Source organism: Alternaria arborescens, assembly GCF_004154835.1.
Source record: "Alternaria arborescens strain FERA 675 chromosome Unknown contig_8, whole genome shotgun sequence".
Classification (NCBI taxonomy): Eukaryota; Fungi; Ascomycota; class Dothideomycetes; order Pleosporales; family Pleosporaceae; genus Alternaria; species Alternaria arborescens.
In genome coordinates, this window is record NW_021167863.1 from 562,471 (window position 1) to 583,879 (window position 21,409).

The 21,409-nt window shown below is 52.8% G+C and overlaps 6 protein-coding genes across 6 annotated transcripts; 1 reads left to right on the plus strand and 5 right to left on the minus strand.

Moving 5' to 3' along the window:
* Nucleotides 1-765: 765 nt before the first annotated feature.
* Nucleotides 766-3,714, minus strand: AA0111_g4398 (hypothetical protein; the record flags this gene model as incomplete). The annotated part of the gene is made up of 1 exon (XM_028650396.1): nucleotides 766-3,714. One exon carries the CDS (start codon nucleotides 3,712-3,714, stop codon nucleotides 766-768), a length of 2,949 nt encoding a protein of 982 aa, XP_028508069.1.
* A 3,685-nt stretch (nucleotides 3,715-7,399) lies between these two features.
* AA0111_g4399 (hypothetical protein) lies at nucleotides 7,400-9,019 on the minus strand (the record flags this gene model as incomplete). Its single annotated transcript, XM_028650397.1, has 2 exons — nucleotides 7,400-8,631; nucleotides 8,683-9,019. The coding sequence occupies 2 exons, from the start codon at nucleotides 9,017-9,019 to the stop codon at nucleotides 7,400-7,402; spliced, it is 1,569 nt and encodes a 522-aa protein (XP_028508070.1).
* Nucleotides 9,020-12,155: 3,136 nt separating this feature from the next.
* On the minus strand, nucleotides 12,156-13,825 carry AA0111_g4400 (hypothetical protein; the record flags this gene model as incomplete). Its single annotated transcript, XM_028650400.1, has 6 exons — nucleotides 12,156-12,496; nucleotides 12,557-12,617; nucleotides 12,693-12,829; nucleotides 12,893-13,029; nucleotides 13,086-13,680; nucleotides 13,729-13,825. The coding sequence occupies 6 exons, from the start codon at nucleotides 13,823-13,825 to the stop codon at nucleotides 12,156-12,158; spliced, it is 1,368 nt and encodes a 455-aa protein (XP_028507928.1).
* A 553-nt stretch (nucleotides 13,826-14,378) lies between these two features.
* On the minus strand, nucleotides 14,379-15,256 carry AA0111_g4401 (hypothetical protein; the record flags this gene model as incomplete). The annotated part of the gene is made up of 2 exons (XM_028650401.1): nucleotides 14,379-14,742; nucleotides 14,790-15,256. 2 exons carry the CDS (start codon nucleotides 15,254-15,256, stop codon nucleotides 14,379-14,381), a joined length of 831 nt encoding a protein of 276 aa, XP_028507929.1.
* A 597-nt stretch (nucleotides 15,257-15,853) lies between these two features.
* Nucleotides 15,854-16,269, plus strand: AA0111_g4402 (hypothetical protein; the record flags this gene model as incomplete). The annotated part of the gene is made up of 2 exons (XM_028650402.1): nucleotides 15,854-15,926; nucleotides 15,980-16,269. The coding sequence occupies 2 exons, from the start codon at nucleotides 15,854-15,856 to the stop codon at nucleotides 16,267-16,269; spliced, it is 363 nt and encodes a 120-aa protein (XP_028507927.1).
* A 2,871-nt stretch (nucleotides 16,270-19,140) lies between these two features.
* On the minus strand, nucleotides 19,141-20,037 carry AA0111_g4403 (hypothetical protein; the record flags this gene model as incomplete). Its single annotated transcript, XM_028650403.1, has 1 exon — nucleotides 19,141-20,037. One exon carries the CDS (start codon nucleotides 20,035-20,037, stop codon nucleotides 19,141-19,143), a length of 897 nt encoding a protein of 298 aa, XP_028507785.1.
* Between the last annotated feature and the right edge of the window lie 1,372 nt (nucleotides 20,038-21,409).

Genomic DNA, 21,409 nt, shown 5'->3' on the forward strand with positions numbered 1-21,409 from the left:
AGATGGTAAAGATGGTAAAGATGGTAAAGAATGCTCTCAGTTCGGGAACACTACAAGCCGACGTGTAACCACATGATGGGGCAGTAAGCTCAATCGATCTCTGTATCGGCTACCAATCTATCTATCTCACTCCTATCGCTACTAAATCTACGATGAAGATTACGGGTACGTCGCCCGGACAGCATCTGTGTGCAACAAAGCCGTATATGCCTTTGCTCTATACGTTAGTTCCCGTAGCCTCCAGCCAAGTATTCTAGACTACGCCCATGGCTAGCCTACCAGTCTTCTGAAACCGCACGGCTATTCAAGCTGAACAAATTTCCTTGCTGATATGACCCATTCAGTCCGTGGCAATGTCTTGCGGCTTAAGCCGTCTGTCACTTGATAATGACCGCTTCTAACGTCGATTGAGACACTATTACAATCACAAAGTGGTTTGTACGCAGACGGATAGGTAGAGGTAATTGAAGTGTAGAAAAAGTCATATGCATTGATTTGAGTAATCAAAACGCCTGAAATAGTGTACGTTGTAACTCGAAGAACGATGAACCAAGAGTGATTCGTATATGCTCATAACCCGTAACCCTATCCCCGACCTGAAGCAATGAACACCACAGCGCCATGCAGTAAACGACAGTATGTCAATATAATACTAAGAAACGAACAGGCTGCGTGTCCGAGCCAAGAAGAATAAAAGGAAACGAAAACGCCAGTGATCGTACCCATGCACCAGCATTACAGCTTCCCTGCTATTACCCGTCTATCTTACACAGAAGAATCAGATCTCGTCGAGGCGACAGCCTCGCTATCAGCACTCGAGCTCCTGGTCAATTCTTCGCCTCCTTCAAGGCCTAGCCTCTCCATCTCCTCGGCAATCTCCTCATACCACTTGCCATGGCATTTGCGGTCCACTTCACCAACTTTGCCAAGCTGTTCACAGATATCCGCGACTTGAGACACGAACTCTGGCAGACCAGTAGTAGCAAGTCCTTCGGTGGCGGTGCTAGCAGCTTTGACGCGCTCGCCAGAACTGCTGGCGCTTACCCGGTTGAAGATATGAGTCTTGAGTCTTTGGAACAAGACCTTCATCACAGGGTCGGATAGCTTGCCAGCTTCAGCTTGCGTAAGAAGACGCGTGATCGTGGAGGAGAGCTGGGAGCGCGTTGACGGTGGCATGTTGCGAGACGACTCAAGAAGAGAAGAAATCTTCGAGGGAGTAGAAGGGTCTGACATGTATCCATTCTCCTTCAGCACCAACCACATTTTGTTGGCTTCAGACTTCCACTGCGCGCGCACGTCGCGTTTGAGTAGGTTCTTTGCCGTAAGCAAGATACCCCCGATCGTTGTTATGCGAAGCGCGTCCTCGCGAATGCGGGAGATGCGTGCACGATCTAGTTCGAGCGTCTCCGGCAGCTCAGAGCTTCGCAGTGGCGGCGTAGCGATTGCGAGGTCGACAAGACCACGAGCGTAAATCTTGTGCGCTGTAGGGCGATTGATGGGGTTTGCCTGACTCCAAGGGTCACGACGGTCAGCTTCGGTATGCATGTTGACTGCTGCGCTGCGCCACCATCTGCGTGTGCGGTCGAGAGTAAGGTTGTTTTCCTCCAGATCCTGAGTGAACATGCGTTGCTCGTACCCAACAGCCTCTTTGACGAGTGTTGGTGCGGCGTTCATCAATAGGAAGTTTGAGTAGTCCAAGGACAAAAGATCGATGATATGAAGGACCTTGAAGAGCTTCTCGATCATGCTTGAAAGTTCACCTTCTTCTTGCAGCTCCTCAGCAAGCAACTGAACTTCGGTGTCTCGAAAGGGTGCGCAAAGCTTTGGAAGAATGCTAGCAATAAAATCGAAGAACTTCCCATAAGAGAAGACGCCTTGACTGCACTGCCTGCTGATATGCTCCGGATCTAGAGTCTCGGAAATGAGTGTGTGCATTGAGTTGCCAGGTTTCAGAAGCCGTAGCAGCTTTCCCCGTATGTTCTCCGCCATGGCAGCAGTCCAGTTTGTGCTGTCACCCTCTTCAAACCCTCGCCGCATTGCGTCGCAGAGCTCACGGTTGAGAGCATCGCGCAAGTCTGCCGTCGGCGAGGGATCGATGCGGTAGTCTTTGTCAATAGAGAGTTCGTGAACCAGAATGCGATTATCGGGCACGACCGTGAAGACCTTGGACAGCGACTGTGCCTGGTGGCCCTGAGCAGTGGAATCTTGGAGCCCAGATTGTCCAGAAGCTGCAAGCTCTGAAGCAGCTTCAGCCTGCTTGGCTGCACTATCGGCTGATAGCGGAGATTCTGGTGTTGAGTCGCTTGCAACACGCGGTCGTACAGTGTCTCCTGCGAGCCTCTTCTTTGGCCTTGACCTTCGGCTTTCGCGTATGGCCTTCCTGATCAAGGTAAGAGCCTTGTCAGGCCCCGCCAACTTCTTGATTTTGCTAAGTAGAATAGCCTGGTTGTCTCTGATACCATTTCTGTACTCGTTTGCAACCTCATCGACCGTCGCATCTTTGACACTTTGCCATATTTCGTCAAGGCTGACAAATGAAGCTACCATTGTTTCGATAAGCGCGGAGGAGTCGCGGGCTTTCCAGTCATTGAAAGCGGTAACAAACGCGCCATGAGCAAGCAGTACAGTTTCTGTACGCGTGGGTGAAGGAGTGTACGAGTTGAGCTTTGTTAGTTTTGCCAGAGCAGACTCGAAGCTGATGACGAGGTCCTTGGCTTTGGTAATGAGATCCTGTTCCTGATCGCCGTCGCGACTGAAAACATGTGTGGGATGTCCAAGGATGAGGTACGCGGAGAGGAAGGTTCTGACGGCAGCGCTGCGGGAGGCTGGATCTGCGTCTGGAAGTAGCACAAACAGTGTCATGATTCTATCGGTGGTCCTGAGCAGCTTCTCATCTGCGAGCATGCCAGTAATGACTTCGAAACTGGTCTCTTGGACCATCTCGATTGATAGACCGAGCTGGAGCCATTCGGTGACAATATTGCTCCTAACTTTGCCTCTCCAGGCAGCCTGGATCCTCTTGGCAGCATCTTCCGTCGACACGATGGGGCGCTCGGTCCGTATCTTGATATCAGCGGGGGGCGAGCTTGCGGTCCGTGGTCGTCTGGGGTTGCGCTTGTACTCCAGTCTGCGTTTCTCGGCTTCTGCTAACTTCTCCTCCATCTCGGTGCGGTATCGTCGTTCCTCAGCGGCCTTGCGCTCTTTCATGTCTTCGGCAATCTTCTTGGCTCTCCTCACTTCCTCAGCACAGGAAGCGGCTACTTGTGCCAGATGTTTCTCACGAGCCTGCTGTGCTGCCAACGCCCTCTCTTCACTGTTGGAACCACGTGGGGTAGCCTTGGCCAAGGCAGCACGTAGCCTGACCTGCTCGGCATGCGCTGCCCGGTCTGCTAGCCTAGCCTTGCGATCTTCGAGTATAGAGGCACGGCGGAGATGCTGGGCTACATGGTGGCTCTGACAGCTGTTGCGGAACGAGCGATTGGACGTGTGCGAATGTGTCGAGGACAGCGAGTTTCGGCGGGACGAGGTGGCCGAAGACTTGCGACGGTTGCTTGTATGGCGATAGAAGCGGGCAGCGATCCGTGGTGGTGGAGCAAACGACTGGCCGTTCTCGGCGTCTGATGAGAGGATCATGTCGGGCTCCTCGGGGATGTCGTCGTTCTCCCGCTGCAGCTGCGAGCTGACCAGCTCCAGTTCCGAGTCGGTGAGCGACATGGTGTAGGGATGCGAAGACGCCCTCTGGCTCAGGAGTGAGCGTGTTTCCTGAGATGTGAAACAAAGCACGGTCTTGGTGGTGCTTTTTAGTGTAACCAGACGCAAGCGGACGGGGTATCTATAGCAATGGCGACTATCTTGGCGCAAGGGTAAAAGACATGTACAGGAACGAAGGACTGCAGAAGTCCGTGGGGAGCGTGGTCAGCCGACGACTTGTATTGATGGATGGCTTGGTTGATTGATAAGCTGTAACGCCCTAACAGCGCCTGACGATGGCGGGCACCGTGCGCGATGTCTACACAGTCGTTATGGTAGTCGGGCAAGTGTGCGCGACGGCATCTGTCGCATGCAGAAGGCGTAGTCGATGGCTGGGGAGCGCATGACGATGCACCTACGCATGCTGACCGGTCGACGCCAAGACCTCGACGCGGAAGCTAAAGAAGTCCATCGAAGATCGTCGACCGCCCACGCCAGAATCCTCCACTCTAAGCCTTACCGTCGGCCTCTCTATGCCCTCTAGACCGAACTGTTCATGGTTCTCTTTCATCACTGTACCAGTAAACCATATGCTCGCCCGTCTCCGCTACGTCATCAAGCTCTTCGTGCTGCATTGCCTCTATTCACGTGTTTTGTAAAGAATGCTAAGCCTTACGAGAATGTGCACGAAACCTACAACGTCGCCCAGGACAGATCCAGCGGCAGACTCGAGTCATGACCAAACAGTTCCACTTCGAAGCCAACTTGTCTGAACAGAAAGATAGTCAACATGTCCTTGGAGGAACTGCCTTAGTTGCAGTATGTCAAGCGAATTGGGAAGAGCTTGACTATACGACAAGAAGAAGCAATGAAATGTAGTGAATCTGTTGTCTGCCGAGCACCTGTACGCTGGACGGTATGAAAGGCTCGCACGAGCACGTAGACTCACACGAGTAATATAGGAGCAGGAGATACAGCGGTCATTTACGCCTCGTCCTCATTCACGCCAGCCCACTCTTTAAGAGCCCTCGCACACTAGACACATTCTCTCTACCCTGTTTATCCTCAACCCCGCACTCAGATCAACAAGTCTCAGCCCTGTCACACGACACATCCCGCAATCTGACGAGGCTTCGAGCAGCGGGTGGGGAAGCGTGGCATGATCTCAAGGATCGTTCGATTGAAGGCAGCTGCGGATCCACCCTTGCTCGCCTACGCCTGCGGAAAGGCCCGAATTCTGTTGAATCCGGGGTCTTGGAACCGACATCGATGGCGTTTACACGACCGTTGTGTCGAGGCATGTGTTGGAGGAAGGATGAGTGCTATGTCGTGCTATGCAAGTGCCGTCCGACTGGGGCCATAAAAAGACGGCACTGACACATGATCGTATTTCTGGTGGCCATCACAGAGAAGGTGCGCATGTGCAGATGTTGGATATTGAAAGAGAGAGTGAGGGAGGGCCGCCAACTGATGTGTTTGGTGAAGTGTCAGATCAATAGAGTTTGGACATGTGACTAGATAATTCACATTGCCGCTGCTGCTGTCAGAGAACACCTACTGCGGTGAAGAATGTTGTGGGCTGATGCAATGCGGCACGAGCCGTAGCTTGTTCCTACTGCAGTAGTGATGCTGTGGCGTCACCACGCTACATATTTCCCAACGTAGTAGATTGGCGTGGAGAAGGACAGGTTACCTACATATCTTCTCAACAATGGTCTAGAACCTGGAAGAAGGGTGTCAAGTGACAGGCAGCATCGCCAACTAGAGATGCTAACTCACACCACAGCCTTCCGCGGAAGCCAAGTCGCATCTGCCAGGCTGACAGCCATCTTGTCCCCAAGATAGAACGACCCACATATACGCCTACCTCTCTTATGCACGATCTTCCGAGATTTTGCTTCACCGCAGATGCAATGTCTCATGTAGACAACCACTGTTCGTCATCATACCTGCTTCTTGCATCGCCAGACCGAAGATCGATTTCGGACATGCCTGAACCGAAGGGAAAGTCTTTCGCAGCATCTAAATTACCTATAGCAGATATATACGATCGCACGACTGGTAGCCGGTTGTTTCCAGGGAGAGGAGAATGAGATGCATTCGGGTCGCAGACTAGGACCTTGCATGTGAAGACCTGAGGACCCGAGCATATGCACAGCCTGGAAGATGCCGCTGCATTCCAGCATACTGCATTCCACGATTGACAGGTGACGTTTTTGAGTCGCCAGTAAATTTGCACATATCCCACTGTCCTATCGTCCTTACCATTCGCTTCCATCAACATAGGTGATACTCGTTTCTCTCCATTGCACAACGATGGTCAAAAACTAGCCAACAACGATCCCCACTGTTACGCATGCACAATTGTGTGTGTGTGTGTGTGGTACAATCGGTCCCGCCCACTTTCGCATGCAAAAGCTCCCATGGCGATACAGCATCATCTAGTTTGGAAGGCGGAAACGAGCAAGCGCAGCGAACTATGGACGGCCTGCATTGCTTGCACATTTGCATATGTCGTACAGACGGCCAGCCAGCCAGCCAGCCAGTCACCATCCATACTGCCTCAAGGGTTATCTGTCACGCTGGAGTCGCGAAACATGGCGTTCTTCTAGATATTGTTCTGTTATCGCTATGTTGGGTTAGGAAGAATGAGACCGTGTAGGATACTGGGAAATATATATTACGAATAGAGTGAAAGAGACTTGTTTGTGCAGATTCAATGGCGTAATAGATGGATGTGTAATGTGTGAGGCTGTACATCACTGTGCGCCGGAGACTTTGCAGGAGAGATTGCGTCGTCATGTGCCGAGCTGGCGGTGTAATGTCTTGTCCCGGAGTTGGAGTTGTTTGCGTGCAGCTTGCTGCCGGCTGCCTTCTTCCTGCAAACGCGCAGTGACTATAATGACTATCACTCAATAAGAAAGAGGACGGCAGTTGCATTGTCGAAGTTGTAAGAGAATGATGTGCTTGGCTTGATGATTCATTTGACGTCGAGCGTTCATTGTATCTTCTCTCGAGGACACGCTAAACTAAAGCTTCTGGTATCACATACCTTCAGCCTCCCCAGCCTCGTTCGTACCACCTTCTTAGACCAATTATATAGTATCAATACTGAACATATCCGAAGAAGCTTAATCTCTCCTCCTACTAATGCCAAAAGGGTAGCAAAGACCCACGACTGCGCTTGCCCCCTCGAGTCCCAGACAAGGACGAGTAAAGGTATAGCCGCCGAAACCAAGAATGGTTTGAAACATAAGGAAAGACTGAAACCTAAAGAGATTTGGCTGAAGAGCCACCGCTGCGTGAATCATGTCGTGATGATGAGATGATACTCGCTTTTATCGCGAGATGCAGAACCCCTGCATCCTTTTTTGACCGCCCAAACACCAAACAGTAATCCCATTGAAGGGAAGCGCAGTGCAGACAGACCACTGTATTGCGCAAGACAAGAAAAGCCTCTCTAATAATGGTTGTATCGACAAAGGAAATTCGTGACTCTGTGATAAGAGCCGTATGGTCGTGGCTCCAATGATGGACCGAGATCTTATGTCATACAGTCGTACACTTTCGTAGAACATGCCCCTTGGGTCTAAAGAAACACAAGGGGGAGTAAGAGTACAAGGTTTGTGCGCAGGAGAGAAATATTAATCGCACGCAATTATCGACAAGATGAAAAGGAAAAGGATTCTCCGTTATCGCAGAATGGGGTCTAGTGGCCCCGGACACCACCCGAGGAGCGACCGAGGAAGGTACCAGGGAACCGTAGGTCGCTTAGGAACTTGAAAAAGGCACGCTTGCGCGAAGGTGTTTTCGGTAGTAGTGCGGCCGCCTGTTGCATAGGGCCGACAATGTCCTCATCGCCGAGTTTGGGGAACTTGCCCTCGCTCTTAGGGTCATGTAGCGTTGGCATCTTGCTAAGGGGTCCTGGCTCCGTGGGTGAGCTCGGGGCGAGCTCTTGACCGATAGCAGCCGCATGTGACTTGGCCAGATCGTGGTTCTTCTTCCATTCGGCATCGATTTCAGCCCACTTTTGCTCGGTAAGAAGATAGTGTCTGGATGTCACTCCGTAGTGTTCCGCAGTTCGCACTTGATGTTTTGCGTAGTTGCGCCGCGCTTGCGCCCATTCGGTAAGGTGTTCTTCAATAGATGCTGCGGTGCAGACCTCAGGGACATAAGGCTCTGGCAGGATGGTGAAGTTCGCATGGCCTAGCTCCATGGCCCACTTGTCCTGTGGGTTGGCAAGCATTAGAGGGGGAATGTCGGATGAGGGGACCATGTATCCGGCATTTGGTGCTCTGATCGATGCAAAGGATGTTTTGGAAGAGAGGGGAGGAGTAGGGTAAGTGCGCATTGGTGGGGTGCCGGCTGGAGTCGGGCCCATGGATTGAGTCGCATCTGCAACTGCTGGTGACTGCAGGGGCGAAGACGCTGGTAGGTCATTGTTCCGGCAGTTCACAAGCAATGGGGGTAATAATGGCGTCGTGGCATAGCGCTCCCGCTCCACCTCCTCGGGGTCGATCTCCATGGCATTGGCCTTGTTGACGTCGATGGCCATTGGCGTAGGCGCATCATCACTCAAATGCTCCCTGCTTGTGAGGGCTGGTGTAGAGGTTGGCGACACGTAGTCCTCTGGGAGATCGACGGTCGAGACATGGTAAATTGAGCCAGCGAGCGATGAGGATCGAGTAGAAGGTACTCTTGAGGGGGTGGCGCTGCGTGAAACTTTGCTGAGAGTCGAGCTGCGATCGCGCACTTTGCGCGACAGCGAGGGAAAACGCCTCTCGAGCTTGCCGGCGATGCTGTGCGCGGATGCTTCCAAGGACCTTCGTCGCTTAGCCAGTCGCAGTTCCGAGTCGCAGGTAGTGAAGTACTCGTCCTGGGGCTCGTAGGCTCTGGATATCCTGCAGTCTTGCGCGTGGCCATAGGTACCGCCGGCGTCGCCTGGAAATGCATCAGTATAGCAAACATGGGGGCATTCACATTGCAACTTACAAGAGCAACGGTACGGATCTTCGCTACCGTAGTCGTACTCACGCTCAAGAGGCTCTTCGGTAAGCTTGGGTAGCTTGCCTGAGCTGTTGGGAGGCTCGGTGGGCTCGTAGGTGGGCGGGCTCGATGACAGTGACGAAGCCGAGCTGGGAAAGCGAAAGTGACCTCGCGTGTATTGACTTGGCGTTGGCGGTGTCGAGCATTCCGAAGCCGAGTAGAAACCCGAGTCGGCATTGGAATAAATCGATGCAGTCGGGTCGTCGTACATGTTGAGTGAGCTTTTGGAAGACTTGCGGGCTGCAACAAGCTTGGGAAGCTGGAGGGGTTTAAGGTCGTGCATAGTTGTTGGTTCTTTTGGCGGTCGGGATGTGACGTGAATGGCGCGCGAGTTACCAGGATCACATACCCAAGTGCAGCCAGCACGTCGGGGTTACGGCGCGCTGCTTTGGGATGGAGAGGCGGTCGGGCGAAGTTGGAGAGGATGCCACGATAGCCGACCACGTATGTACGTATGTACTGTTCGGCGTGTTTATGCTGCAGCAAAGGCGTCTCCAGGGAAGGCCAGCGCCTAATGCGGACGGCACGTGAGCGTGGGTGGGCTGCCGAGGTGGTAAAGGTGGAGATGACTGGTGGGCGAGAGTTGGTCAGACTGGATCAGGTTTTGCGAGTGCAAGCGAGAGACAGCGCAGCGATAAGGCGACGACTGAAATGGCGAGAGAGTGGCAGAGGACTGACGTGGAATTCCAAGAGAAACGGGCGGTGTTGACGGGTGTGGGATAGTAGACCAGTTCTGTGTGGGCAGGCGCACGGCTTCAAGCCAAACTTTGCAACCACCTTGACTAGGCATAGCGGCTCCGGTATGTCGACTGCGTTCCGCGCGACTCAGATAGCCTGGTAGACGAGGCCGTGACACTCACAGCAGCCCTGGGCAGTCTCCGTGCAGAGAGCACGCCAGGGCGCCGTCGCTTCAAGGTCCCCCAGCCTTCGAGCCGCCGTTTAGACCACAACGTCCGTGCCGCTACAGCTTGAGCACAGCAGGTGGCTTGATTCAAACCCTACTCAACAGTACGGGGCCTGCCTCGGTGTTGAATTTTCACCTGCCCAACCTAATTATGCGATATGTCGTTGGTGGAGGCGCAACAAATTATCCCTGGCTGTCCCACTCACGCACTCCAAACTTTCTGTCGTCGTGAGAAAAGCTTCTGAGGACACGATGCAGGAACAGGCGTTGGATCACATCGTCTTCACGAGCCTTGACCGATCGCCGAGCTGTGGTGTTGAGCGGTGCCTTTACAAAGTGCTGTACTACCAGCGCTGTGGTTGTCATCCGCTGTCTGCCACTCAACTACTGTGAGCGCAACCGTGGCTGCCACTTGACAGACTCGTCTATCAGGCGGTGCGAGGGAACAGGCCTAGTTCGCCGCGCCCTTCAACCTTTCCACGTTACTTCTTGCACCGTTCTTCTGGCCTTTTGCCGTCTCGCAGCAGTGACATTGACAAGCATGTTCTAGCGAAGCCCATGTCGTTTCTCCCGCTTCTGTCCCGTGTCGTCCCCCATGCACCGATTGGCCCATTCTGAATCGCATGAATGCATCAAGGGGGCTGTGAAAGGCAACCGTGAAAACAAACAAACACCAAAGCCTCACGATCTTCAAAACACTGACTGATCCGTAGAGTCCGTGTTTCAAACATCATGCCTCATTGACGAGTCAAGTGGTCGATCGCATCACGCTGAGACGAAACAAGGCGCGACAACATGACCTCGCGTGGGCGGTACCTGACAACATGCCGGAACTTTCCCAGACGAGGTTGGGACAACCTTTCAGCCCAGCCAAAATATCAGCAAGCCAGCGAACTTGCAGACAAATCGGGGAACTTGTTGGAAGCGCTAGACCGTTGAGCCGTTGCTGATTGGCGTTCATACCCCTGGCGCACTATCCTCTTTTCCTTCTCCCCGGCGGCTTATTCTCGCTGGGCAAAACTCCCTGCTCGCACGCTGAGCAAGCCTCACACCGCCAGCGCATTGTCTATCTAAACGTCCGCCCGTATCTTTTTGCATCGTTTCCAGTGTCCTCGTCGTCACCTGCTTCACGGCTCTTGATGCTATGTCAGCAAGGTGAAAGAGGATCGCGCGGTTTGATCGCCGTGCTGTGCCTCATGCGATCGAGCCCAGCAGAAGAAAAATCGGAGCAAGACCTTACCGTTCCAGGCTCCCGGGACCTGGCAGCATGACGACAGGGCGAAAAAGCAGTCAGTTCCGGTCTGAGGTCGGCAGGCGCCCCGCCTTCTTCGCTCGTCTGTCTCCTTGGCCAATCGACTGGGCGGCACGGACATGCAGAAGCGGGAGAATACCGTTGCCAGCCCACCCATCCACACCGACCGGCAACGCTCAACGTGCATGAAGAACAGCCAGTTCAGTCTTAAAGCTTACTGCACGCGAAAGAAGCAATTCTCGCGCCCGAAAAATTTGCGTGTACCTGAGAACCACGTGGCGGCTCACATTGGAATGCGCGCGCGCTTCGTTGTCCTCCAAGCACTCTGCATTTTTCCAGATTGAACTGCTCTGCAAAGGAGGAGCGCGCAACCGTTCCGACGGCCTGTTGCAGGATTTGGTCGAGACCGGTCTGGTGTTGTTGATCTCTCAATTTCACCGGATGATTTCCTAGACTAACGTGGCACTCCACCGACCGCCGAATGCCGCGGCTTGGGCATGGGGCATGGGGGTAATAACGGATCAGAAATCCATCTACGGGGATCAGGGTAGCCAGATGCATCAAGCAATCGGCATACCATGTTGTAGAATCTATGATGTAATAATTCTTCGTGTCAATGCTGTTGCGCGCTTTCTTCATGTCGGAAGTACGGGGTATCATTGCAGCGATCTGAATGTAAGATCATGGTATTCCTACATAAAGTTGGAAGAAAAGGAAGTAAAATCTGGTCGTAAACAAGAATTTGTGTGCGCGAACTGCCGTTTTCGATTAGTCTGGAAGCCATACGCCCAACGGCGTAGAAAAGAAAAAAGGCGTAGGCTAGAGCTGCGAACCCTCGCTCGGGGGACGGCCCCTCACCAACATTCTCTTTCCGCCCAATCATAGCATTTCGGACTTTCTATCCACGCAGGAACGCTCGAAGAAGTGTATTCAAGTCGTCATAACGGCCAGTATACGGGCATCGGGAACGCTTCCACTCCTCACGCTTCGCATTTGCTTCGCTCTTGCACGTCCAAATACTTGCAGATCAGATCCAGTATTTGCTCCATAGCAGTCTCTGCTCCTCGGAGCCTTCAAACTACACCATGCATGCTCCAGTCAGTCCATGTTGCATCTCTGTAGCCCAGTCGATGCGGAATGTCTTGGGTTACACGTACCTGGAAATTGGTTTTGATTATGTCTACAAAGCCTTCCGAAAGCTTAGGTTCGCGGTATCTGGAAGCGAAGCCACTGAATGCAGCGTGTGGCAGGATAGTACGAGATTCACGGTTCGTCTTTTAGTGGGCATCGGATGTTAGCATGAGCGTTTCCCGTGTAGTAATGGGATTCTGAGAATCTTGGACATCCCGCACAACCAATCTCCACATCGGATAGCGTGAGAGTGAGTTTGGAGTAATGAGCAAAGTGCAGCTTCCGGCACGCACGCACGGGAGGTTGCTTAGCGGGTAAACTTACTTCTGGACCAATATTCAGTGCGCGGAACGTATCATTGTGCTCACACAGCTTTGGCGTGGCCGTGACGAGTACGCATCGAATGGGAACTTTCAGCTTCTGCGCCAATGTAATCCACACGGCTCGCGTTTCTGGATCGGCATTGGTGTTATCTTTAACAAGTTAGCTGAGTATGCGGAATGTATTGGAGCCCCGGATCAACATAAACCTACCAATAGCTACGCTCGTGCCTTCTATGATGAGTGCAGTAGCAGCCTTTACACACTTCTCGCGCTGTTTCAAAATGTTACTCAAGGTATTGAATGGTTGCACAACATTTGCGCAGAGACAGATCAGTCAGCAACTCACAGTCTTCAAAATGTCTTGGTTAACGCGGCCATAACCGAATGGCTGCAGATGTTTCCAATAAAACGATGATTTACCTGAACCGGGGCTACCGCAGAACATGACGATCTCGGGGGTTGCCGGTGGTGTAAAAGTGTTTACTGCAACTAAAGTTAGCACATCTGTAGAAGTGTGGTGTATGAGAGGTTGGATATAATACTTACGTGCAGTTGTTGAGCCTTCAGCCCGCTCTTGCATGTAGGCCATCGGCTCGAAAGCCCTAACGAATGGCCGTGGATCCTCATGGCGGAAGTACTCTTCTGGCGTATGGAACGGTATACCGAGATTAGCAGCAAAATCTCTACATAGACTTGGTTATTTCTGGTTGCCAAGGCATCATTCGGGATCTTCACGAACCTGTCGACACACGAGTGGTCCTTTACGCCGCCAGCCACTGCCTCGCGACCACCAGCATCCCCAACGAATACTGAGTTCTCTAGGTCGACAGATTCTGCATTCTCGATATCGTAGTCTTCTAGCAGTTCGTTCCACATCCCGGTCCTGGGCTTCCTATACTGGTCACGACTTGTCGCAGCATATATCGATATAGGAAAGTCGAGCTGGTTGAAGACTGCTGTTACCTTGGTCTTGAAGTCCGCCAGTCGCTTCTGATCAGATTTTACGGTCTTCGGATCAGGTCTCAGACTGATGCCACCTTGATTGCTGATGATAGCGACAAGGAAGCCGTCTGCATGCAACTCTTTCAATCGTCCTGGAACGCTACTATCCCACCACTTCCAATCGCTTGCATCACGACTAAAAGTCTTTCCAGACGCAGTTGTAATCAAGGTTGAGTCAAAGTCAAAGACTGCTACTCTGCGCTTGCCCTGCGTGGCTGACTGCGCGCCTAGGTTGAAGCGACCAACCAGCAAGCTGTCTTTGACAATCCGCCATACCATCTTCTCTGGCTCTTTCTTCGAAGCTGGTGTAAAGAAATTGGCGACTGCCTTGCCTGATCCAGGTCAGCGAATATTCCCACACCCTGCGACGAGTGACGAACTTGTTGTGGCTGACTGCTGCCGCCGCTTCGGCGGAGGTGGCGACACGTCTTTGTTGTTGGAGCTTGGCCGCTTGCTTAAACCGGGTCGAACAGTCATTTTGCAGTCTGTATCGTTGCCAATACTAGTGCATGGCAATGGAAGATGATCTCTGTTGACAAAGCAATGTTTGTGAGGTTGCTCGCTTGCGCTTTCCTCGCAGCGCGGAACGCGACCTCGCGCTAGCACGTGCTTGAACCAAGCTTCCCTTACATGAGGGCATCGCATACACGTATTGGTCACAGACGTTTCACCACAGACGCTTTCAATGTTCTTAAAAATACGGCCTACCGTTTTGAATCTACGCTGGAGGTTTATACGCAAGCTGGCCCGGATGATGCACATCAGCAGACGGCACTCATCCTACTCATCTGGAGCCAGATGCACTGCAAAAGACCAAACCCCTCAGCGTCCTGACCCAGCGAACGGACTTGTTCCGATCCTTATCGTCTCTCTACCAACATGATATGTTGGTTCGTTGGCACTCGCTGACACTCCTAGAGAGCTGAATTTGATACTTTGCCTCTATAGCCTTTGGAGGCTGACATGACGATTCCTAGCCTAAAACCTCCCTTCCGCTTCCCATTGCTCTCTGTTAGTATGAGAGCAGTCTTCATCGAGGTCGCGCTTGGGTGGCAGGGGCTGTCGGAGCTTTGTACTTGACGCGGGGATCCAGTGCAAGTCGATCTGGCAAAGCCAGGTTCACACAGCCCTTCATTTGCGTCTGGAATCTCTTCAGCTCATTCACGCCTGCCTCCAGTACAGCTGCGTTGTTAAAGTCTTCGATGCGGACGGTAGCCTGGAGCGTGTAAACACCGCTTGGATCAAGTAGCTTCAGCCCGTTCCATGTCGGTAGTGTGGCCTTGGGGGCCTTCTGGACATTGCGTATGCCGGGCTCGTGGAGGATGCGGTAGACAAATATAACGACATTGCCGTGCACAAAACGGTAGCCTTCGACGTAGAACTCAGTCACGAACCTGCACTGTTGTTAGAGGTGAAGGCACGCATGGAGAGAAGATCTCACTGATTGGGCCCTGAGGCGATCATGAAAGCATGTGGGTCGCCAGACAGCAAGTCAGTGGTGTTGGTGAAGCGGATTGAGACACCTCTGTCCCCAGTATCCGGTACGTCTCGGAAGACAAACGACCATGCTGGCTCCTCTCCGTCTTGTGTGTCAGCAGACAAGGTCTTTGTGCTCTCCTCGGGCAGGCCGTCTTCAGCTGCAAAGTCGTCTTCAGACAGCTTCTGGACCAGGCGGGTATGGTAGAGAACAACAGGAGCAGCTTGTTTGGCCTGCTTCTGCGCGACAGTCTGGGTGCCGCCGCGACGGCCAAGATTCGAGCCGGGCTCCTCCGGCTCGCGCGTAGGCTTGTAGATAATGTTGCGCTCGAAAACACGTTGGGGCTGCATGGCAGCAACCCCAGCCAGAATGTTCAGCACCTGCTCATAGCGCGCAAAGGTGACCTGGCCGTAGAGGCTCAACTCGTGCATGGTGAGCAAAGTCGGGTCCGCACCGCAGTCGGAGGAACGAATATCAATATGCAATATCCGCTGGTCAGGATGCGGAGAAGCTCGTGGGGTTCGATAAGGCGGGCGGCGTGTGCAGCGTCTCTAATTGGTGCGGGAGCAGAAAAGACAGCCGCCTGGATTGCGCGACGGGAAGCTATGGCCTGAAAAGTGAAAGAACACCTCCAAGTGTTGCGTGGAAGGCCCACAAACACCGCGCTGAACTGCCCGGCTTGCTGCAAATGGCTTAGAAATACACGGCGCGCATGACTTGAACTGACAGTCGTTCGAGCGTGGCCAGAGGCCGTTGGCGTGCGAGTGGGATTAGTTTGCAATCCTCAGGGCCTCGGCGATTGCCTTGCTGCCGCCAGAAATAAGATTTATCTCCATTGTCACTTCCGGCTCCCCTCCACCACTCACCAATTCCCCAACAGTCGTCCACTGCACTTTTGTCGCCTTCTTCGCTTTTCTTGCGCAAGCAATCCGTCCAACACTCCTGTGCAAGCTTTTCACTACCTCGCGCCCCATCGCAACCTGCACTTGATACTACCACCCGCAACCCCCGCATCACCTCATCACAAAATGAACGCAACAAGGGCTCTCGCTCATCGCCAGCCCATGATCCGCTTTCTGGGAAAGCGCAGCACCCCTCAGAGTACGTTTAACCGTCGCATCTTGCTCGGTCGCACATCTAACATGGCGTTTCAGAGGTTGACCACACCCCGCACGTCCACCCTGCCTCTCCCATGAGCGAGCTTCCCTCATCTTTCAAATCCTACCGACAGAAGGCACAACAGCACGGCCCGCTCAACCACATCCCTAGCGCCTTTGTTGGCGGCCACATTGGCGGTGCATCTGGCAGGGACCTTGGCCCCATTGAGGCAGGAAAGGGCTTGTACTTCGATCGCTCTGAGCTGCCTGCACGCTTCCAGAACCTGTCATGGACACAGGCTGAGATGGAACTGCTTGAGTCCGGTGGTGCCAGCGCGTTTGCTTAAATCCAGAAAGCATCATGACGCGACGTTAAGATAGAAGCCGGACGTGCCGGATGACCTACCGTACATACTTACACACACGCGCCTCGAGGCGCACGGGAAAGGGACTGCGATGATCTGCTTTACGAGGGTTGGACACGAGAATTTGCGACAAAAGCGATGAAGCGACAAGTACTGGGATTACTTTCGTTCTATACCCATCAAGATCGATACTCGGGATGAGATGAAGATTTGGAAGACTGCCCTTTGGCTGGGACTGTACGAGAATCACTGTACGGGGAAATGGATTACCACATTTGTAATTCGAGACAAATTCAACAAGCATTGACAACATTCACATACTCTCAAGCTCCAATTTGCACGCTTAGCTTCGTGTCGCATGCTTTCATCATTACTTGTCTTCCACATGTAGCCGATCATGAATACCCCACCAAAACATCACTCACGGGCTACATGCTCCAGCGCCCCCGCGCGATCAATAGAGATGCATGAACAATGTCGTTCCTTTTGTTCGCGGCTAACCCGGAGCCCTTCGGAGACTCTTCGGAGCAATCCACCATCCCACTTCGCCAGCTGGCAGCCTCGGCTCGCCAACACATGCCTTCCACGTGCTTTCCTATGTTAGCACGTGCGCAACACGTGAGATATGTCAGATAAGGCACACTTCTTCCCACATACCAGAGTCAAAACTTTCTTTTGACCACCGGATGAGTGCTGGTAAAACTCACACCCGGTTGCATGAACAAAAATACCTGTTCCGGTAGGTAAGCGCATGAGCTGTGGAATGCAGGCTCTTCCGGCGGTTAAAAGATGCGCCTGTTGAGTGTGGGCTGAGAGGTTAAGTTTGGGTCGGCGGGTAAACCTTGTGCAGATGCGAAGGAGTGATACTGGCAGATGCTGCTGAACGGTTTGTAAGTTAGGAGGTTCGATTTGCAATATGAATATCATAATGTATTGAATTCAATTGGCTTTGCCTCCCATTCCGGTCGTTTGCTGTAGTCCAGTATACATGGAAAGTCACATCTCTGTCCCGTACTTCCTGCTGATATCGACTTGGCTTGAGAGAACAACTATCTATCAGGCTCTATCTGTGACATCAAGTGTACCTGGATTGTGCGCTACATCTTTCCCCTTCTGGTCCGTAGATAGTACCTAGTCAACCAAGTCAGCATCTCAATATCTCTGCTCCTCTTTCCGCAAACCATAAGAGTGTACCTTTGGCGGATGCTTTACATCTTCTGCATCAGCCTCCTCTTGGTCTGTCACGATCTTGTTAACCTTTCCTTGTTGTTAATTTTCGGGTAACGAAGTCGTGGAGTCGGATCGATGAGCGCTTACGTTCCCCTCGTGCCTTCCACCCCTTATCCTCGTATACACGTGGTCACCTTCTTCAATCTGCTCGCCACTCTTGGAGGCAACATCATTCTCGGTAGCTTGCGCCTTGATGACGGGAGTGTGAGATTCAATCTCATTGAGGGAATGGGAGAGTCGGTTCGCCATATTAGATAAGTTGCTGTGATATCCGTGTTATGGGCTAAGCTCTCAAAAGAATTGTAATGCTTTTTTTCTTTCGGTTGTTAGCTGTCATCACAAGCAGTTTTCATCTCTATTCTTTATTATTGATCGTCGTGGTGTTGGTTAATGATCATGATGATGTCATTCTTACTGGAACTTTGAAAGGAGAAGTTGCAGTAATTGCTCATCCCCATTATCCCTAAATGATCGGCATCCCCAGTTTCCCGCACAACATTCTGAGACTTGGAGACGCACAGGATCCAATGCTTGGACTTGGTAGACTGCACTACGCTCACAAATCCCAGGCTACACAAAGAGAATTATAGTGTTCACAAATGAAACAGCCAACATGTGGAGCATGCGACAGCACGGCCACCCCATGCTAGACCCTTTCTTCCCCGGCCCTTCATGGAAATTACCAAGGGGTACACACGTCGCACACCACAGCTTGGTTCATTTTGAAACGAACTGCAAGCTCTGTTTCGACGTCGGGCCTTCAGTCGGTTTTTGGAGTGTGACTTACGGCACAGTTTCCACTGTCGAACGCAAGCCCCTATTGTTGAGGGGGAAGGATAGAGTCCGAGAAGGACTGCATCTAGAGCTGTGGCTGAGTTACTTACTCATGAGGTATGGTAGAGGGATGATGGCAGCAGGTGCTGAGGCGTAAGGTCGTATTTTTGGAGGCTTCAGCGTATTCTTTTTTGGAAAAAGTATGCACGGTGGCTGTAGACATGAGGCGCAGCCATATTGCCGCGGCAGCATGAGTCGAGTGCTTGCGCGTTCGTTAATAGCTCAGCTCGTATCGGTAGGGAGGGCCTCCTATTAGGCGCCTGGTTGCAAGCGTGAGAAGTGATGTACCTGAATGAAAACCTGCACAAATAGCGATACGAAACGTATAGCAATTCACAGAACACAGAGAAGAGTGATTTCGAAATTGCGCGATGCGCTATGTATTTTCTTTTGGTAGCTAGGAACCTCCAGTATCCAACTTGCATGGGTATCTAAGATGTTGTCCCATGCACCAGCCCTAAGTCTTATACAGCGAAGCGAAAGAAAAGCTGGACAAGCCTGCTATAATCAACGAGTGACAAGAAGAGTGTGGATGGACACTCTGCTTAGCGAAACATCCCCAAATACAACATGGGATCTGCGTTGCGAAAGTAGAGCGAGATCTAGAAGAGAAAAGCTGAACAAGAACCGCAACAAAACGGTTTTCCTTCCGTATACTCCAATCACCGGTCCCTGCCTGATGCGTAAAAAATGAGTCGTAACATGGTCGTGCAAAGCGCTGACCCTGCCTGCGCTAGCGAGATATCAGAATCTTGGGTATATGGATCGTGGTATGATTGAAGTAGACGCTTAGACGATCTTCCAGTTGACGCCATTGTAACGGGTGATCTCGGTCAGGCCAAGGTCCTTCCAGACAGCATGGGAGAGATCGATGTCGTACTCGTTCACGCAGCCGGGGCAAAGATCCATGATCTTAGCGTTGGCAGTCTTGCCTTGGAACTCAATCTCAATCTCCTTTCCGCACCACGGGTTGGTTGATGCGCCGGTCATGACGTCGTGCGTGGTTCCTCCCTGGGCGTTCCAAGCGCCCTGAGCAATGGCAACGACAGGCATGTCATCGGTAAGAGCCTCACCGCAAGCGCCAGCAGCACCAGTGTTGTCGTAGATGGTGATCTCTACATCCTGGAACGACGTACCAGAGGAGGTGCCGCCGGTGGTAGCGTAGCTAGGCGCAGCGCTTGAGGGAGCAGCAGCCTGAGAGTAGACAGGCTCAGGGGCGGCAGAAGTGACTGCGGTGGTAGTGGGCTCAGGCTTGGGAGCAGGTGCTACGTAAGAGCTCTCTGGGGCTGGGGCGGGAGTAGTGGGAACGGGAGTGTAGACTGAAGTAGGGGTTTCTACAGGAGTGTAGACGCTTGAAGGCTCCTCAGGAACAACAGGAGTGTAGGCTGGGGCAGCCTTGGAGGTGGTAGGAGCAGCCTTTGAAGGTGCAGCTGGGGGAGAGGCCACAACCGAAGAAGTGGGTGCAACTACGGCAGTGCTGGTGGTGGATGGCTTGCTGGGTTTCTCGTAGAACTCGCCAGCACTGGTAGTAGCCTGGGCAACTGGCTCGTCATCCCAGACGGTGGTGTAGACAACCACAGTCTCAGTGACGACCTCAGTCTTGTAGACGAGCGCGCGCCTGTCGAAGGGCGCAGCAACGGCGTAGGAGCCGAAAAGGAGAGTAGCGAGGACAGCAGATGCCTTCATTTTGACGGTTGGTATTGTTGGATAGCTGAGAGAGTGGTGCTGTAGATGTTGGTGTGAGGTTTGCAGGAGATGACTGAACCGACTAGCAGTTCAAAGGAGTGGTAAGTGAGTTGTGGGTTGTCGCGTTGACAATGGTTGGTGTCAGGAATGACAGTTGTAGACAAAAATGTCTTGAGGGAGTGAATGAATGAACAAGAAGACCTCGAGCCTGCAGAATGAGTGTTACAGGAAGAGGGAGCAGCTTGAAATATAGAAAGAGCGTGGGTGATGGTGTGGGTTAGTGAGTAAAAGAAAGGTGGGCAGAGTGGGTTCGCATGGCTTTTACGCTAGGGACAGCGCTAGAACCGGCCCCTGGCAACGTGCCATCGCTTGTACATCGCATCCTCCGCTCACCACGACGCCCGTCTAGGCTGTTTCTGTCATCGTGGGGCCTGCCACTCCGGGCCGGCTGCTGGTGGAACGGCGTGCCATGGCGCCCTCAACAACGCTGACCTCGTCGAGTTGCCGCCACGCTACCGCACTCATTCGTCCATGGACGCCGCTCGATCGAAATTGTCGGCACTCATCTCCACCAGGACGAGCTTCAGACTTTCTTTTCTCCATGTTCATGCGCTTGCAAAGGGCGCTCCTACGTGCGCTGATTCTGTTCTTTTTTCCTTACACTGACAATGCGCTCGTTTCCAGCTAAATATGGCCAGGTTCGAAATATCGCACCGGCTGCAGAGCTGACGGGTTTCATACTTCCGCAAGTGGCATGGCGACGGACACATGCAGCCAATCACAATGCTGTTCCTGAAGATCACTGCATCGCGGAGCTCTTCGCGCCCTGTTCCGCCAGGGGCACGGCCGGAGCTGAAGCCGGTAAACGAAACATCCCAGGCACAGCGTGTCTGCGCCTCGTTCGGGCACATGTCATCACCGCAGATGAGGCACCCGCCGCCCTGATTGAGCTGTCTTGGACATCTAACACACGTGTACCGCAAGGAGTCGCGCCATGTCTCGATGAACTGACAGCAGATGGGCCAGACCGCCAGAGCTCATGGCCACTTACAGCGCATGGCGATTGTGGACACGCTCTGGTTGTTCGACTTTGCTTCTCCATTTTCACGATTGGCTATGTGCGCTCCACTGCCTGCCAGCGCCAGCTTCAACCTGCTGTGCGCCGATTCGCGACGTGGGACCGGCTGAAGAGCCGTCACAGCGTCAATGTGACATACACTCCTGCGATTGTTTTGCCGGACCGCCTCAACGAGAGCTGTCGTTCGCTCGCTTTTCCTGCACGCTGCAAACTCCACAGCTTCTGGGCTTTATGATGATGGCATTCACAAGCCGTCAGCATGCGCTGGAAATGAATTGTGGGCCCGCTGCAACG